At 37.1% G+C, this 20,300-nt stretch overlaps 1 protein-coding gene and 1 non-coding gene across 23 annotated transcripts in view; both read right to left on the bottom strand.

Moving 5' to 3' along the window:
* Positions 1-20,300, bottom strand: part of PUM1 (pumilio RNA binding family member 1) — a 125,954-nt gene that overhangs the window by 23,132 nt on the left and 82,522 nt on the right. For 13 of the 22 annotated variants that reach the window (XM_027517892.1, XM_027517920.1, XM_027517927.1 and 10 more), the window contains 5 exons: positions 18,297-18,448; positions 13,624-13,762; positions 12,240-12,383; positions 11,020-11,316; positions 9,705-9,941 (listed from right to left, as the gene is read on the bottom strand). In XM_027517892.1, coding sequence (XP_027373693.1) covers positions 9,705-9,941; positions 11,020-11,316; positions 12,240-12,383; positions 13,624-13,762; positions 18,297-18,448 — 969 coding nt within the window. The remainder of the gene's footprint in view (positions 1-9,704; positions 9,942-11,019; positions 11,317-12,239; positions 12,384-13,623; positions 13,763-18,296; positions 18,449-20,300) is intronic. The other 9 variants (XM_027517964.1, XM_027517972.1, XM_027518025.1 and 6 more) reach the window with 3 other exon arrangements.
* Positions 13,438-13,514, bottom strand: LOC113881644. Its single transcript, XR_003508116.1, has one exon. It is a non-coding gene; the product is annotated as a small nucleolar RNA SNORD103/SNORD85 (small nucleolar RNA).

Here is a 20,300-nt window from a genome sequence, read left to right as displayed (position 1 = left end):
CCCCATTCCTACATTGCAAAGTAGGTAAGAAATACCATTTAAACCACAAAGAGAGCAGATGAATAACAACCCAGGAACCATGAGAGAAGTCACCCACCATGAACTGCCTGTTAACTACAGAGTTTTAATGACAGTTTAGTCTGGAGTTCAGTGGTAGCTACAAAAGGATACTCAGCTTGGATTTCTCCACAGAATTCTAGGGCCCAGTTTCAAAGGTCTGGGTCTCAGTGAAAACTATGGAACCAAAAGGAAATGGCTCACATTTTTAAATAATTAAATAAAAACTACTTACTGAGCATTTGTCCTATGCCAGCCTCTATGCTAGCAGTATTTCATATCCACTTTCTATCAAATTCTTACTGGCATTACGGAAAAGGGAGTTTTAAAAATCCCGTATAAGTAACAGAAAATTAAGGCCCAAAGATATGAAATGCCTCTCCAAAGATACAAAACTCAAATTCACCATGGCCAGAATTTATCACAGAATTCTTAACTCCAGAGTTACAGCTTTGCAACCAACCACACAATACTCCTTTTCAGATACAGTTATACAGTTTTCGTTTTCTAAAGGACATTGTTATTCTTGTCAAAATTCCATAATATTTCTTAATCCAAAAGGAAAACATTTCTTTCAGCAAAGGAAGACAGGAGGTTTGTAAGAAAAAAGAACAGTAGCCATATGGCTGCTTTTTATTCCATTTCAAAAATAATTCTTTTTTTCCCCAGTCTGAGAAAGGAGACAAACAGGCAAAGAGGAAGTAATCAGACAGGTGAGCAGTACTGGAAGAGTGTGATAATACCAAGTAAGGTGGTGAAGAAGAAGGCATGGCATGAATACACAAGGTTTTGAAACAAAGGTATTTTAAGAACCTGGTCACTAACAAAGGCACTTAGTGAAAAGTAACAAATCAACAAAAATACAACCAAACTCCTAAAAGACCTGAGAAACATCCAAATTAACATGGAAGGAAGCCAGATCCTCGGTTTCAAGGCTGAATTGCGGGAACCAACCCTGAGCACTGCCCTACTTCTCTACTTCAGTTACACAAGCCAACAAATGCACTTATTGTTTAAGCCATTATCAGCTGGATTTTCTGTTACTGTGGCTAAGAGCATACTGACTAATCCACAACATAAAGGGTTGGAGTGAATAATGGGCAGATTTATACATCTGCCCTGAAGTTTTGATTTTTGGCTCTGGTATCCTTGGATGCCAGACAGGATACACAAGCACACACATATATATACACACACAGCTGTTATTATTGAGAAAGGAAGTATACAAATCTGAAAAAAAAGTTTCTCTAGGTACTATATTATAAATGGCAAACTAACAGTTAATAGGAATATTCTGCTCAGGCCAAATAATTTTCTTTAAACATTAAGCCAATAGTTAAAACTTCTGCTTAAAAAATGTGGTTTCCTGTTGTTTTTGAAAAGGTATCCGGCAAAGAGTAGACCATCATTACTTGTTGACTGCAGTTTCTTTATAGATACATAAAGGCGTCTTCTAGTTCACTATAGTTTACACACCTACATGCACTTATGCCCAAACTTTCATCCCTTGGAGGTGGCCTTTGAGAGTATTTAACACCTGTTTTAAAAAGAACATTTCATTCAGGCCCTCTAAGGGAGCCTCCTAATGATTCCACAAAGTTTTCAGCAATATTTTGATGGTGGTGGATTTCATAGAGCTGTGTCCTATGATATCTCCACAGAGATCAACAGCTTAAATGTTTTGTGTATATGTAGGTTTCCTGCTTCACATGTAAGGAATGTGGAAGTCACCACTTCACCCTAACAACAAGCAAAAAACTAAGCAGTCTGAAAAACCAAGAATTCTTCTTGGATCCATAAAAGAGGTGAAAATAGAGAAAACCACTGCCGCCAAGATCAGAGAAACAGACGTACGGGTCACCACGGCTCACCTGACCACAGACTCAAATAGACACACTGCCCAAACCAGTACCAGACAAGGAAATCCTGAACTGTATGTAACCAACAAACTATCAAGTATTGACAACTCTGAAATACTCAACTCTAGCCTACTCAAACTATCCTGTCCCAATAAAGGGAGAAGGAAAAATACTAAGAAACATTTGTGAAGTTGACGGTCCAGAAATATAGGCTCACTAACACAGTGAGACCTAATCGTAAGTCTATAGAACACTCTCCCTTCCCTCACACTTCACCATCACATTACTAAAAACCTACTATGGCATTTCCTTTCGCTTGATATATCAGGCATGGCTATCAAGGCACAGCAAAAGGCAAAAAAAAAAATCTGAAGAGTAAGGGCACACACAAGAAACATATATGAGAGGGTACTGAAATTTTCAGAATGGGAATTTAAAACAATTACGATTACTATGCTAAGGGCCCTAAAATATACAGCACACAGGAAGAGATGGGCAATGTAAGCAGAGAGATGGAAATCCTGAGAAAGAACCAAGAAGAAATGCTAGAGATAAAAAATATTGTAACCAAAATGAAGAACACCTTTGATGGGTTTATAAGCAGACTGACTACAGATGAAGAAAGAATCTCTAAGCTAGAGGATCTATCAATAGAATCCTCAAAAATCAAAATGGAAAGAGAACAAAGACTCAAACAGAACAGAATACCCAAGGATTGTGGGGCAACTACAAAAACGGGAACATACACATAGTGGGGCTATCCAAAGGAGAAGAAAGAGAGAAAGGGACAGAGAGGACATCTGAGTCTATAATGACTAAGGGTTATCTAAATCAACGTCAGACACCAAACTGCAGGTCCAGGAAGCACAGGGAACACCAAGCAGGAAAAGAAAGCAAAAATTATACCTCCCAACCATCATTTTCAAATTACATAAAATCAAAGATAAAGAAAAATACTGAAAGAAGCCACAGGAGCAAAAAAGTCTTACTTACAGAGGAGCAAAGATAAGAATTACATCTGACTTCTCCTCAAAAAGCATGCAAGCAAGAAGAGAGAAGACTAAGTTTTGAAGGAAAAGAAACCCACCAACCTAGAATTCCATACCCTGCAAAATTATCCTTCACAAGTGAAGGAGAAATAAAGACTTTCTCAGCAAACAAAAATTGATGGCATTTGTTGCCAACAGATGTGCCTTGCAAAAAATGTCAAAAGCATTCTTCAGAAAGAAGTATAAATAACACAGGCCACAAACTGATCCATATAAAGAAAGGAAGAACCTCAAAAAGAGAAAATTTTCTCTTATTCTTAACTGATCTGACAGACAACAGTTTGCTCCAATAACAGCAACAATGTATTCAATTATGTATGCTTATGTCTATATTATACACATACATATATACATACACGTACGCTTTTTATACAGCTGAAATGAATGACAGTAATTACATAAGGGATAGCAGATAAAGGTTAAGATTATTCTGTGATTATAAAGTCCTTTTATGGCCTTATTTGAAAGTGGACCTCAGTTAACTGTAAATGTATAATGATCCTAGTCAAACCACTGAAAAAGTTGGGGGAAAAAAAAAAAGGAAGTAGTCTGATAGGCTAAGAAAGGAAATACAATGGAATCATAAAAAATGCTCAATTAAAACCACAAGAGGCAGGGACTTCCTGGTGGTCCAGTGGCTAAGATTCCACATTCCCAATGCAGGGTGCTTGGGTTCGACCCCTAGTCAGGTAACTAGATCCCACATGCCACAACTAAAGATTCCATGTAGCCAAATAATTTTTTTTAAACCCACAATTGGCAGAAAAAGAATGAAAGACAAACATAGAAACAAAAAAATAGAAAACAAATATGGTAAACATTAATCCAACTATATCAATAATCACTTTGTCAATGGTCTAAATGTACCAATTAAAGAGACTGTCAGAGTGGGTCAAAAAATGAAATTCAACATATGCCGTCTACAAGAAACTAACTTTAAAAATACACACGTACAGATTAAAAGTACCATGCTAAATTAAGAAGTGCTTCAGTTACTTTATCCAAAGGGTTTTCTAGTATTCCGGCCATCTAGGATCCCATCTTCTCGCTACATGGAATGTTTTCATTCATCTGGTTTTGTTTTCTGTACTCAGAGATTTAGTAGATGACTAATGGGCAAAACCCTGCTCTCTTTGCCTTTTAAAGAAAACTTCCCAAGGCGCTCAACATCTGGTTCTGAATTTAACACAGGCAGAGGCAGTGCTGCTCACAAAAATGTTTACAAAGTAGTTCTCCTCAAACCACTCCTTAATACCATAACCAAGCAACCTTTCATGAAAGTAAGCCTAAGAATAATTGTCTTTAGTGCATAATGCTAAATCCAAACTGTGTTAACTTTCACTCGGTTAGTTTTACAGATGACAAGTCACTTTCAGAGAACTAGGTAATCAATCACAAAATGCTACATTTCCATTTAGAACAGAGAAGTGTCTGAAGGCACACACATGACTAGTTAACAATCTGAGATTACTACAGGTTCAGTTCAATTCAATCACTCAGTAGTGTCCAACTCTTTGCGACCCCATGAATCACAGCACGCCAGGCCTCCCTGTCCATCACCAACTCCCGGAGTTCACCCAAATTCATGTCCATAGAGTCGGTGATGCCATCAAGCCATCTCATCTCAAAAAGCATGTAAAGACCTGCACACTAAAAATTTCAAAACTTTGCTGGGGAAAAACAGTGCACGCAAAGATGAACAATCACCTACCTCGTGCAATACACAAAACTAACTCAAAACGGACCAAAGACTTTAAGAGCTAAAAAAACAAAAATTTTAGAACAAAACATAGGAGAACATCTTTAAGACCTTGAGTTAGGCAAAGATTTCTATACCATAAAGCATGATAAACTGGACCTCATCAAAATTAAAACTATTTTTAAAAAATTTAAAGTTACTGCACTTCAAAAACAACCATTTAAAAAGAAAAAGACAAGCAAAAGACCAGAGACTATGTACATGCAAAACACATATACATAAAGTCTGATAAAGGACTTGATTCCAGAATATAGGGCTTCTCAGACGGTGCACTGGTGAAGAATCTGCCTGCCAATGCAGGAGACCTAAGAGATGCGTGTTCAATCCCTGCGTTGGAGAAATCCTCTGAAGCAGGGCAAGGCAACCCACTCCAGTATTCTTGCCGGGAAAATCCCATGGACAGAAGAGCCTGGTGGGTCCATAGTGTCACAAAGAGTTGGGCATGACTGAAGCAACTTATTAGCACACATCCAGAATATACAAAGAACCCTTACAATTCCATGGAATAAGACAAACAATGCACATCCAAAACTGGGCCCAAAAAATGAGTGGACATTTCACCAAAGATACATGAATGGTAATAAGCACATAAAAAGATGCTATACATTACTGTCATTAGGGAAATGCAAATTAAAACCACAATGACATAACTATTTCATGCCCACTAGAATGGTGATGTTATGTAAGAAAAATAAGAACAAATGCTGGCAAGGATGCAGAGAAATTGGAATCCTCGAACACTGCTGGTGGGAATGTAAATGATGAAATTGGAAAAGTTTGAATTTCTCCAAAATTTAACATAAAACTTTTACATTCAGTAATTCTACTTCCAGAGAAGTGAAAACATGTTTCTACAGGAAAACATCTAATAGCCAAAAACTGTAAACAACAAACATCCTTCAATTGTGAAAAGTTAGACAAAATGTAGCATTATCCAGAAAACAGGATAATTCAGCCACAAAAAAAAAGGAATAAACTACTGACACATACTATATCATGAATAAAATCTCAAAAACCTCTGAAGAAAAAAAAAAGTCAAGCAAAAGAGGTCACATACTGTATAGTTCCATTTATATCAAATGTTCAGAAAAGGCAAATTTAAAAACAGGAAGTAGGAAATTCCCTGGCAGTCCAGTGGTTAGGGCTCTGCAGTTTCACTGCAGAGGGCACTGGGTTCCATTCCAAGTAGGGTAACTAAGAATCCCTGAGCCATGAAGCACACACATCTCCACCCCCACATGCAAAAAAAGAACACAAACAGAAAGTACATCACTGTCTGACTGGGGCTAAGGGTGTGAATGGGCTTCCCTGCTGGCTCAGCAGTATACAATCCACCTGCAATGCAGGAGGCGTAGGAGAGGAAAGTTGGATCCTTAGGTTGGGAAAATCACCTGGAAGAGGCACGGCAACCCACTCTAGTATTCTTGCCTAGAGAATCTCATGAACAGAGGAGCCTGGTGGGCGAAAACAGGGTCGCAAAGAGGCAGACACGACTGAAGTGACTTCACGCATGTGCACGCACATATTCAAGGGTGTGAATGGGGATTAACATAAATGACTAAGAAAAATCTTACAGAAGGGATGAAAATATTACCAAACTGATTTATGCTAAAGATTGCACAATATAGAAAGTTACTAAAAATAATTGAATTACATGCTTGAAAGGAGTGGATTTCAAAATACGCAATATACAACTCAATAAAGCTGTTTTTGGGGGACTATCCTGGTGGTACGGTGGCTAAGACTCCATGATCCCAATCGCAAGGGACGTCAGGGAACTAGATCCTACATGCAGCAATTAAAGAATCCCCATGCCACATCAAAGATCAGAGATCCTGCGTGCCACAACTAAAACCCAGGACAGCCAAATAAATAAACAGATACTTTTTAAAATAAATTGTTTTTAAAAATAGAAATCTGATCTTTAAAACAGGTGTGAAAAAAACACTGAAGAATCTATAGTAGGTACTTGACATGTGAATGTTGAATAAACAAGGAGGAACATAATTACTACAGGCAGTGATTTTTTTTCAGAGTATCCTAACACATGTCTGTCTACTGGGAGGAAGTGTGAAAATATATGATAACATTGAGAAAAGATCCACACTGGGATAACAGAGATACAAGCTGGAGTGTGCATTCAAACACTTATATAGCTATGGGGTATCACAAAAGTCATTAAACCATGCTGAGTTTAAGTTTCCCTGTATAGAGTCATCTGAGTACTTAACACAATGAATGAATGCTTACTTACTATGGTTGTTAGTGACCTGAGAACTGATAGTTGGTGGCAGCAGTATAGTATTAATAGTAAAAACTACATCAGGAATGGCCCAATATATATTTGGTAAAAAAAAGTTACATTTCCTTGGTGACAGATGGTAAACAGACTTCTTGTGGTGATTATTTTATAATGGTTAAAACTAAAGCATACAAGAACCTTTTCCTCAAGGAAATAGACTGAAGTGAGGCAAAGCACCACAATCAAGACACAAAATTCCTCAAGAGTGGCATGTATGATTAAACATCGCACATGCAAAAAAGGCAGTCCAATGGAAATACATACATCTAAAATGCTTATACAAAGTAAAAAATTTTTAAAGGGAAGATATGTCAAAAATAAAACTAGGCAGACAGCAAGAGTCATTAAAATAAGTAGCTCACACCAATAGTTCGTTCCTTCTTCACAGGGGAATCAAAAATTAAGGAGAAGGATGTATTTTATTAAATTGCTGATATATTGGAAAGAGGAAAGGCACCACGCATGCGAGTAATGTTTCCAGCTCCATTTTCAAACACCTAGAGCCATAGCGTTTCGTTCAGAGGCTGATACAGTCCACAGGACAAATCTGGCCTGCCATCTATTTTTGTAAATGAAGTTTTATTGAAAGATAGCTGCACGTTTACTTACATTTTGTCTGTGGCTACTCCTGTGCTTCTATAGCAGAGTTGAATATTGACTATAGAGACTGACTGACAAGCCTAAGATACCTCCTATCTGGCTGTTTACAAAAAAAACTTATTGTAGATTTCATTTGTTTACTGTTAAGTATATGCTGATACAGTTTAAATGTTTAAACCAAGGAATTAAAGGATAAGAGTTCTGACCCTGATAACGCAATGGTTTAAAAGATATTCTGGCACATTACATGGTAGGATATACCCTGATGCTGCTTTGGAGTCTGTTCAGATATGAGAAGACCTAAGCAAGTCAGTTTCCTCACATCTGTATCATAGGCATAATACCATATCTTCAGAATGGTATGCACAGCACCCAAAACTGTTAACAGTAGCTGGTAATAACTATTCAATAAATGTTAATACCTTCCATCTACATACTAAGCTGGGGCTTTCATCTTCTCCTTATAAGTTTGCATTAACCCTCATTCTTTAAAGCCAGGCCTCCTGTCACAAAGAGACACTGTTGTGCAATATACCCTATTCCTTATTTATCCAATATGGACCTAGCAATCTGTAACGTCCCCAAAACTTTTCTAAAGTAATGTCCATGTATAACATGAGACAGTTTCATAAACTATAGTTCTTATCATGTAAAACCTCAGGATACACACGCACACTCTCACATGTCTATATACATATATAGTTTTGCCTTAGAACTCATTTCTCAAACTCAGAGAGCACTCTTAGTTCTAGAATAATAACTATATTATCCTATCCCCTTCAAGACTTTTGATTTTTATAATCATTTTTCAGTCTTTGTCTTTCCAAATAAAAAAGGACTAATCATTTTTAATCAATCCTCATTTCTGAGTCCATCATCTTTCTAGTCAAAAACAAAGAAACAAACAAAAAAAAAGATCCATGTAAACTCTGGACTTTGGATGATAACGATATGTCAATGTAGGTCCATCAACAGTAACAAAGGTACCACTTTGGTGGGGGACGGTGATAACAGGAGAAGCTATAAATGTGCAGGTCAGAGAGTACAAGGGAAATCTCTATATTCTTCCCTCGATTTTATTATGAGCCTAAAACTGCTCTAAAAAATAAAGCTTTAACTTAAAACAATAATAAATAGAAGATTTAAAAATCAGAATCCTCTAGCAAAGTGGTATTTCCCAGGACAGTCCTAATTCAGGCTTGTCATCACAGATGATTATTAACAACACCCCCATTAGCTCCCTTAAGTGTCCTAGGTTGTAGGATGAATTATATGGTCGCCACACTTCTATGCCTCAACTTTATCCATCTAAAAAATAAATCAGCACTTCAAAATACAAACTTGATAAATAACTAGAGGAAGGGAGTGTGTATACCATCTTCCATCTTGAAAGATTTAAAACTTTGCCACCCAAATTGTTAGAGTAAGTTTCTTTTCATTCTTAAAGCTGGCTGCTTAGAAGCCTCTTTTCCCTCGTCATTTTCCAGGATTCAGATGGTAACATTTTTTTAAACCCCATATACAAAATAAGCTAAACATATAATCGGGAAGGATCTATACTCATTACCATCCTGTGTAGTTTAAGAATGTACATAGAAATATTTTCTAAAGAATCTGACAAAAATTTTAAAACAAAATGCTTTATGTGAGAAAGTAAGATATTAAACATATACACGGGGAAGGAAAGGGAATCTAAAAAACAAGGCTAAATATTAACTGTGGTGCTATTTCAGTAGTGTTACTAGGTTAATACACTCTTTGTCTCTCTTTTCCAGCTTAATTAAAAGGAATCTGTACTGTATACTGAAAGATTCTCACATGCAGCCAAAGAACAGCCAAAGATGTTCATACTAAAGCTGAAGTGAATTTACATGGGATGCACCCAAACTTGGATAAATTCCAAACTGCTGTGCTGCCGAGGTATAGCCTAAATAACATGAGGCACTTTAGGAAGGCAAAGAACACCCAGGACACCTCTAGGATGAAGGGATCGTCCTTTGCTTATGCAAAGTACTTCTAATGTCATCAGTGGCAAGAGATTTCTAGAGTTCAAGGTGGTGTAGAGTAATGGTTCTTACCCAGGTTTAAGCTTGAAGAGGATCCATGTGAAGAGAGGGAAGGAGGTGGTGTCTGTGAATGTCCTGGTCCCTGACTAGGGAGAGGCATGCCCACGGGTCCAGGAGAGGAGGAAAAGCTAAGGCCGTTATAAAAACTGTGTCCAATGGGGGTCAAGCTGCTCGATGTCCTCTTATAAAGGTCACTGCTGCCAGTCAGGGAGTCACGGCGGGAGCCACTGCCAGTGTTGGAGTTTGCAACTAAAATGGAATTAAAACAATGCAGATAAGAACAGGCCTGTTCTTCGAAGAACAAGCCCAGTGACCTGTTCCTAACACTTTGATCCAGACTCCTTACCACCGCAAATTTGTCAGCAGAGACAGCCTAACTGTTCATGTGGCAGTTCTAGGGGCAGGTAAAGTAATAAAGAGGACATGGCTCACGTTAGCATGAAACGTTTTTTTCAAACCATCACACGTATGTTAAAGTCTCCTTCCTTTTGTGTCTCATATTATGGGGATAGGGGTGGGTTAAAATCCTCTGATGGCCACACAAGTTATGGGAAAGGTGAAAGAAAATGGGCTAGAAAGAATGCCTTTCATCAACCCAAAGGTTCTGGTAGAAAAATGGAGTAGAAAAAAGATTTGTGAAGGGGGTATTGCCCCACTACACAAGACTTACATGTAAAAGCCTGGTTTCTCAAAGGGTTCAATCAACAGATATTACTAGCCCCCAATTCCAATTTAAGATACTGTCTCTCAAATAAACCCTTCTGTTTTGATCACATTGTCTTACAAACACTGAAATTATTCCATCATTTTCCTTACTACTTTCCCACTTTTTTTCTCCCATTAAAACATTTAAAATATCTTAAGTCTAATTTCCTTCCTCCCACTTTTCCATAATATCCACCTTAATTCTTCTCAAGACTAGAGAAAACTCATGATTCTTTAAGACCTGCAGGTTGTGGAGTATACCACCCTAAGATTTTTGGTAAGTCCTCCTCCCTCGGTTTTTCATATCCACATTTGTATACTTCCCTCCACATTCTCCCCAATGTCTGCAGAAATCTCCCCAGATTTTCTAATCCTTAAAAAAAAATGGACTCAGAGTATAAATAAGTAGCAATGTGCGTGTAAACCTGAAATAGGCCCCAAATGTATAACTTGATTTGAACAGTCCATTATCTCAAAGACGTGTGGAACAGCTGGGTTCCCACGGGACTCGGTCCAGATCTGCCTGTGGTATCTGTCCAGGGTTCCATGCACTGTCAGTAATTGCATAAAGATTATAAAAAATAATTAAAATTTAGTTTCAGCACATCAGTCTGATTTCTACCTGCTGTTCCAAACCCTCCAAGGGCTGATCCCAGGGTGGCGCCGAGAGAACTGCTACTTCCAAATCCCAAGGATGTGTTGGCAGGCTGGGCGGAGCCCTGGGAGAAGAGGGAGCTGCTCTGTGAATTGCTGCTCAGAGAGTTGTTGCCGTAGAAAGAGCTGGATGCCAGGTTGTTACTGGGCTGCTGCTGGGGCTGGGGCTGAGGCTGCTGAGTTCCTAAAGGGCGAAATGGTCCATTTGTTGTTCCAGCAAGACCACCGGCTGCTCCATTTGCTGAAGCTGCGGCCGCTGCAACAGCTATGTAGAAGAAAGCAAACCATATGGCTATGAAAGAGACTGGCCACATTTCCAAACTGCGTTGTTACCCTTTTGAAAACCTTTTAATGCTGCCATATCTTTTCAAAACAGACACAAATCTTGCAAAGAACTATACAAATCTGTCTCTGATCCCTTCACCTGAAGCTTCTATTAATATTTTTCTACTTCTACTCTCAATTCAAAGTCAAAATACCACTGGAGCCAAGTTCACTATGTGGGCAGATTATAAAGAGTCTATAATTTAAGACAGATCACTATGTGGGCAGATTATAAAGAGTCTATAATTTAAGATAGATATGGGTATCAAAAGTACTCATTTCAAATACAACTACTTCCTAAAGTTTCAAGTTCTACAATTACCTACATTAAGGACATTTTCTCCAGAATCACATACTGAAGCCTTGCAATTCTCAGGACACTTAAGCATATTTCTCTCCCCTAGATACACCCACTGTTGTTCCCAAATTTATAAAATATATAATAATACTATATATATATATATATGACATACATACATACAAAGACTTAAAATAAAAATCTATTGCTGCCCTCCCCCACCATAAGCAAGAAACAAAAACAAAACAAATACCAAATCTTAAAACAACGATATGAATTTCTGTGAAATTAGCCTTGGACTTCTGCCAACAGTGGCCTTTTGTGTGAGTAATCCAACTTCCTATGCTCACAGCAGAGCAGGTCCTTGCTGCTAACTAGCTGGTACACACTGTCAACAGAATCAGAATCTATCAAGGTCACTTGCCACTTCTGACTCTTTCTCTTTGAAAAATTACAGGACAGAATTCTTACTCTGAGAATTGTCAAAGTACCTTTCAACAGAGTTTTAAGAATATCATCCATTCTCCCTTTTAAATCTGAGTGAATCCACTAAGACATAAGCTCACCTGCTTGTGCAGCTGAGGAACTAATGATGACTGGGGCGGGAGCTACAAGTCGAACAGGAGCTCCAAGACCATTTCTCGCTCCTGCATTCACCACAAGGGCACCGGTTTGGTCATAGTAAGCAGCAGGAGCCAAGACTGGATAACCTGAGAATATTAAGATGACAGATAAGTATATATGAAACTAACAAATGTTTCCTGGATACCAGCATACTGTAAATAGTTACAAACTCAGCACTAGGGACAGAAACACCTAGGTTTATATCCTGGCTTGACCACTTAAGTTAACAGCATAACCCTGAGAATCTAGGTAGTATCCTCATAAGGTTAATAATAATACCTGACTCACAAAGTTCTTACAAAGATTAAAAAATGAGTGTGAAAGAGGTAGCATGCTACATGGCACAGTAGGGGGTAGTGTAATTTATTATACACCAAGTGTTAGAAAGGGGATTTAGTGGGACAGGGAACAACTGTACTCTTCAATGTGCTAACCATGGTTATCACTAGCAACCATACACTGACAACTATTTTATGTTTTCTTGACTATACAATTCGTATCACATAATCTAAACACAAATATACTGCAAGTTATCAGGGAAACTCTAGACAAGCTTCCATTAACAGGTTCTTTCAAAAGTCTGAGACAGAATCTTCAAATGCTATTGAGTCATAAGATTAATTACAGTTGACTTCATAATAAAACATAAATGCTTAGTAACTAACAACATGCATGATCTAAGTTCAAGTTACTTAGTGAATTCATAAATAGATAAGCTGATCTAGCTATATGCCAGGGTCAGTAAGAATCCATAAACTTATACTGAGGTCTCAGAAGGACTTGTTTAAAAGGCAAAACCTCAAACTACAGGCAATCCATGCAAAGAATAAGACCAGGAGACAGTAAGCTAAGAATAACATGTATTCAGCATACATATCAATCACAGGTAGACAGCACAAAGCACCTCTACTGTTGGTTTGGGAGAAATTCTAGAAATGTAAGGGGAACATGATCAAAGAATACTAGGAATGTCTTCCTAATAATACTGTTCACAAGTATCAGCCTTGGAGTGATGCTGAGGCAACCTGGCCACTCCTTTCATTCTTAACACTGAGGGAGAAAACAGACTACCACCAAAGGAAAACGGGATAACCCAAGCTATGTGTGGAGGTTCACATATTTCCAACATGTAAGATTATGACTGGCTCAGAATACTAGGTGCTCTCATCAACGAACTATGGTCTAAGTGAGGTCAAGTGTATGTCATCCTCGCCAGTCCCCAAATGATGCCTAAGCAGATCCAAAGTACTGCCATCCTCCTCTGAACCTCCCCACAAGAAGCAGACTTCTGCCCCCTCCGTGACGAGGGACACAATGCAGCCTCACCTGGCATGCCCGCAGCCAGTCCTTGTCCAAACGCAAGGGCAGAATTCACCGCTGCAGCTGCCACCAGTGGATCGGCTTGCTGTCCCTGCTGGTTCTGATTCGGCGTCAAAGGACGCTGGCTGGCTCCTCCACGGAGAACCTGGGAGACAAACAAACCAACGTTTTCTTCACTGGAAACATCTAAGACCCAACACGTGCTTAAGTTAAATCAACTTTAAAAACTGATGATTGTAAACCATTTTTCCAATCATGTTTTTATGTGACATGGATGTTAGGATTTTATAAAAAAAATCAATGAACAGCATTTCATATAGTGAAATTTCATTCTACCACTTTTAGTTTAAGAAACATATTACCTTTATAAGAGTTAAAACCATTTAAAAGTTATAATTCAGTCATTAATCAAATACTTAATGCCTAACATCTGGCAGGTATTGGGGATAAAGCAATGAGCAAGACACACAAAGCTCCTATCTTCTTGGAGTTTTTATTCCAGCGAATGGGAGCTAGACAGTAACCCTATAATAATCAAAAGAGAGTGAAAAAAATTATGCTAGAGTGGATGAGAGGTTTAGATATGATAAACAGGAATAATTTACCCACATCACCAAGTTATAATATCTGTATTAAAAAATAAAAAACCAAACACATAAAAAAGGTTGTATTTTCTTTATGGAATATGAGAACATTTTCTCTACCCTATAACACTATTCCCATTCATCAGAGGCCAAACAGCCCCAATGAAATCAACAGATTTGATTGTAGAAGGCGTCTGACCTGTTTCTATTTTTCTTCATAAATTTCACAGACAGCGATCTAAATCGATGTAAGTATCAGTCAAGAACATTGACATTTCAGTGAATACCTGTTCTGCCACTGTGATAAAGGATCTTTTCCTTTAATTAATGAAAGATAAGATGCTGATAATCATTGTTAAGAATCTATTTCAAAAGATCTATATATGACAGTAAGTAAAAGTACAAAACCCAATAACAGCTAAAATTACCAAAGTTTATGCATTTTGCCAAGTTTTCAAACGTGAAATTCTTATCAGATCATTTTCATTATCACTTTGCTATTTATAAAAGCTACACATGTAATCAAGAGTCCATGTACAGAGAAACACTACTATCAAATATTTATTAAATGAGTATTTAAAATGAAAGACACTGTCCATATTGGCAAAAAGAGATGTACAGACACTAAATCCACCGAAAGTTTCTCATTTCCTTATCCACAGAAGTAGTGAGAGGAATAGCTGATCACGCAAATTTGTAGGAAGTATTAAAATTAATGTCTGCAAGGCACTAAACCTAGTAACCAGGAAACAATCAATAACCAATAGTTAATTCCTATCAAAATATTAGGCAATTTATCTATCTGTGACTGAAAGAATTCTAATGGACTTTATAAGAGAAGGAATGCTTCAATCTATATAGACAGAAGACTCAAGAGAAGTTGCACAGGTGAGAGTTTGGGCCAAGACTGAGAAGATGCCTCACCAACAATCCAGAAGAGCTCTAACTCAAGGAAAAGTAAACAGCATTTACAGAGCTATGGCAAAATACTAATAGTTCAAAATTTTTTTTAATTTTAAAAGAAGAAGGAAAGTCAATGAAAACATCCTTTTCATAGGGCATAATGAATTAGGCTTCTGTTTTGTTAGGAGCTGTGTACAGAGTCACAGGACAGGGAAATGGACAGGGTGTCCGAAGAGAGGGGCAGTCCAGACCACTGAGCTCTGTTTCACAATGACGACAGCAATGTGCAGCCTCTCAGTCAACTCTCTAGAAATCAATGCAGTACCCTTGATGATAAACCAAAGTCTCTAAGTCAGCTCCCAATATTCATACTTTAATTTCATAAAGAAATGTCAAGCCCGGGAAACAAACACGTAAAATTTCACAAGTAACATTTTACACATCGAATAAAATCAACAAAAATGACTGAATATCTATTTGTAAAACGCTATCCTACAAGTCAGTTTACTATTTTCATGATGCAAAAAGTATTAAATTCTAGTTTCTTTTCAAAGGCAGTAATTTTAAATATAGCATTTAAATTTAATAAGCAAGCAGATAGATGCTCAACGGAGATATTTTAACAATCATTCACCCTTCTATAGTTCATCGTACTTGGTAGAATCATCATCTATATAGTCTCCCCTCATTTAGAGGCTTCTAAAGCCATTCTAAACTTCTCTCTCATGATACAACACCCAGCATCAAGCCACCACCAAGATTACCCCATGCCTGAGTTCACCTAATATCCAGAATTTTTTCTTCACCAAACATTTTGAAATTTTTAAAAAATGAACATTTTTATCAGGTGTCAAAGGAATCTTCGAAAAGAATGAAAAAGGAATCAGAAAAAAGATGGAGTGGCCAAGAGGTCAACTCCAACAATCAGATTTGGAAAAGAGTTAGCATATCTAGAAAGTAACAAATGCTTTTTGATAAAAGGCAAAGGCCAAAAAGGTCAAAAGTTTTAAAACAACCTCTCATTTAAATGACTATAACCAAAGAAGTTCACCAGGAAAATCATATTTTTCTAAAACATCTGAAGTCAGAAATTGGCAAAAATGACACTGGAATTAAAAAATGTATACTTGTCAAAAGATAATTTGAATAACAACTTTTTCACAGTAGAGTCTGTTATTGCTGGTGACAGAAAACTCAGAAATACTGCACCTGACTGTCATGCTCAATTTACAGCTAAGACGTCATGCAACTTGCCTTAGTTGCAACCAGTCAGTGGCAGAACAAAGACCAGATCTCAGGTTTTCTATCACTCTAGATATCATATGGTCAGAAGATAGCACAAACTGTGAATTTACACACTTGTGTTCAAATCTTAACAATTTAATACATGTGTGACCCTGGGCACAGAAATTCCATTCCCTCAATCTTATGCTGGGAAGTCATGTAATCTACTTATTAGAATTAGAATGAGAGAAACTATATGTAGAGCGCTTAGCTTTAAACAAAAAGATTTCAGTAAGATGTACTTATTACTATTTTTCTTATTCAGTCTACTAGAGCTGATTTGAAAACACAGCTATTACTTCAGTCTTCCAAATTCATGATCTGGCAGCCAGTTAAAACACAAAGACCATCAACTGATAAGTGCCAACTTTCCACAAAGAGTAGCTATTAAGAAATTTATTAATAGAGGTCACTCTTCTGTCAACAAATTATATGCTGAATCCCCTCTATAAGTGGTACTAGAATTGTACCTACTGTAAAGAAAACCACACATTAACTTCCAGAAAGTCATCTAACTGAAAAAATACTGAGCCAGACAAAACTAGCTAGAATTTCAAGACCTGGTTTTTCTATAAACCTGTGAAATCTAAGAAATTAAACATACACCTTATCAGTGAGAATGATAAGAAGCAAACAGCTCTTGTTTGGATCATTATCATATGTACATATATGAGCATGGTGTTTTTCCTCAAAACGAAGGAAAAAAAAAGCTTTAATTTGATGATGCTTACCAAAAGCCTAAATGCTCGTTTTATTTGCTCAAAAAAATTTACATTTCCAGGACATTATACCATGGAAATAATCAAGGATTTATGCAAAGGATATTAAGCTTATTTGTAACGCCAATATAGTACTAAGTTATAGCAGCAGTTACATAAATATAACAAATAATAATGGACTGGTCAAAATAAAGAATGAGGCACTCTTTGATGGATTTAAAAACAATAAATAACAGGGAAGAGTATAATAACAAGATGCAAAGCTGTGTGGACAGCATAATCCCAATTTTATAAGAAATTAATTAAATAGTAAGACTAGAATGACAGACACCAAACATTTATACTGGTTTTTTTCTGACACAAGAATTTAAGGGATTTATTTTTCCCTTCAAGTAATTCAATTCACCATAACTTTCAGAAATAAATAGGTATTATTCTAGCAAGCAAGAGAAAACAGCCTAATATAAAAAGACACTTGGTTTTGCAATTAACTATTCCTTTTCTCATCTAGGTTAAAAAGCTTACTCTAAGTTAAAAAAGATATAAATAGGTTTAAGATTTATGTCCAATTCAATAGATGTTACTACACATAAAATAGACAATCAAGGACCTACTGATAACACAGGGAACTATTTTCAAGATCTTGTAATAACCTATAATGAAAAAGGATTTGAGAAAGAATATATAAATATATATGTGTATGTGTATATATGGATGTATAACTGAATCACTTTGATATACATCTGAAACTAATACAACACTGTAAAACAACCATACTTCAATTTTTTTTTAATAAAACGGATGCCATAAATAAGCAATCTGAAGAACTAGTACCTTCCCTTTGGTAGCAAACTACTTAAAGAGAGCCAGAAGTGATCTGAGAATGGTGCTTAGAAAGTAACCAAAGTATCAAAGCAAGAAAACTTCACCATCACTAAACTGGAAAATCCTCTTAAGCAGTATCACATGGTATGTCATACCATGATCTCACTTCGTCATGCTGACCAAAGAACAGATACATAAAAGGCATTCAGTAAAGCACAGGCGAGTCTGTCTGAACTCATATACCACACGAGGGAACTCACTCACTCACCACTCACAGTTTCTCTATCAGGAACAACATTACTGTTTAATTATACACAATAACTAAGATTCACACTTAGGTGGGGTAAGTTTTGTTGACATTTACCTGCTGCTGCCCTTGCTGAGCCTGTGGGGTGGTCTGCTGATTAGCAGAATTTGTTGCTGCAGCAGCGGCGGCGGCTTGCTGCTGGAAAAGACTGGCAGGGTAGACTCCCCAGGGAGTAACTCCGTAATACTGGGGAGGGACCACAGCCGGGCCTAAAAATAGCAAGAGAAAGGTAAGAAAAATTTAGATTATTAACAATCAGAGTTTCCAAAAACTATATTTGATTCACCAGACACTGCTGTAAAATATTAATATACTGATTCATTTTAGCTAATCATGAATTCTATTTTTTAAAAACAGAAAATATTCTATGTGATTCCCACACCAAAGTCTCCTAAAGTCAGCAATATACTCCAGGCCTAGAGAAAGAAGCTGGGGAAGGACCAAGCATTGGAGATATTGAAAGGGAGTATAACTGATAAAAGTTAGAAGAAACTAAGAACAGATGGAAGAATTGGCCTTGGTCAAGAAGGCAAAGGTGTGTTTTTACTGAGAAAGAAAAAATATATATAGGATAGATATAGACAAAGTTTGCTGCTAAAAGGGAAATGGAAAGTCTGTATGCTTAAAGTGATGGAACACAGCAAAAGATGAAGCTGCACCCTGCTTTCAGTCTAAGGACGACACCTGAAGTGACTGATGGGGACAGGGATCTTGGTGCTTCATTAACTCCAGAAGCATGAAAATCCATCAGTTGTCTGACAACAAAGCCCAGACACGCCACTGAACTTCCACGGCTCAAATTTGAAGAGGCTTGTTTTTCCCATCTCTATTTTTAATGTCACAAAAAGCATTTAACATAACTACATTTAGATATCAGAATATGAAATTTTAAACTTAAGTCAAAGCTGAAAACAGACGGAAATGGAAAAAAAAAAAAAAGACACCTCGACTTCTCACAGACCTGAGTATTCTATACAAAACTGAGCGTTCTGTTTTAACCTCTTTGGCAACAAGCTACCACTGCAGTCTCTGCCAAACAGAACAAGCAGGAGAGAAGTTAACAGAGCTATGCGGACAGCAACCTAGGTGGGGCAAAAATCTAAACCACAGAATTCTCTGAAGCTGGTGGCTAGAAACATCAAGGCTCATTTGTCAACCAAGACAAGGGCACAAAGCCAGCATCTCACATGTGTGGGAACACATATCTAATGAGAATTTTCCTAGTTAAAGCAAAGTTTCAAATATTTGCAACTTGATTAAATAATAACTGCACTTTTCAGTGAAATTCCATAGACCTGTTTCAAATACATCCATTCTGACATAGTAGCCAATCCTGTAAAAATACGTATTTCATTAAGTCAAAAAAAACTGGTTCATGTTTTTGCTTCTCCATTAAATTCTAAAACACAAATAAGTCAAATTATATTACTGTCCAATATTACTATGACATTTCTTTTCTTTTTAACTCTGACATTTCTAATTTGGCATTTTCTGTATCTGTAGTCTTAGACGAGATAAAGAATCTGTTTATAAAGGTGCCCATGGTCAAAAACAGTGCAAAATGGTGCAAAATGAAGGTGCTGCTTAGGAAGGCTATGCTACATCATTTTTTAATAATAAGCAAATAAGTTAAAAATTTTTAAACATGTGGGCATGTTTGGCTCAGGGTGCATCATTAATTGAGCTTGATTCCCTCAGGATATCTGTTTCAATTTCTGTGGATTAACATTCCACAAGAATATGCAGTTTTAGTTTATAACAGTTTAGTTAACATTTCTGCTCTGTGTGAAAGCACTTAATTCATTTTCCATTTGGCTCAGATGATAAGTACAAAAGCAAGATTCTCATCATCAAACTATGATCTCACTGAGGACAACTTTTGTCATCTCTAAGACTGGTTCTTTGTTTCAAATAACATATGGTAAGTCAGTAGAGGAAAGTTTGTAAAGGAAAGAAGTACAAAAAAGATAATTCAAGACAACATGGACAGTATATGACAGTGCAGTACATGCACAGGCTTTGAGCTAGATCTGACTTAAATCTCAACTCTGTAACATTTAA

This window comes from Bos indicus x Bos taurus, chromosome 2 (genome assembly GCF_003369695.1).
Source record: "Bos indicus x Bos taurus breed Angus x Brahman F1 hybrid chromosome 2, Bos_hybrid_MaternalHap_v2.0, whole genome shotgun sequence".
Taxonomy (NCBI): Eukaryota; Metazoa; Chordata; class Mammalia; order Artiodactyla; family Bovidae; genus Bos; species Bos indicus x Bos taurus.
The sequence above is the reverse complement of the archived record's forward strand: the minus strand, read 5'-3'. Positions and strand labels throughout refer to the sequence as shown.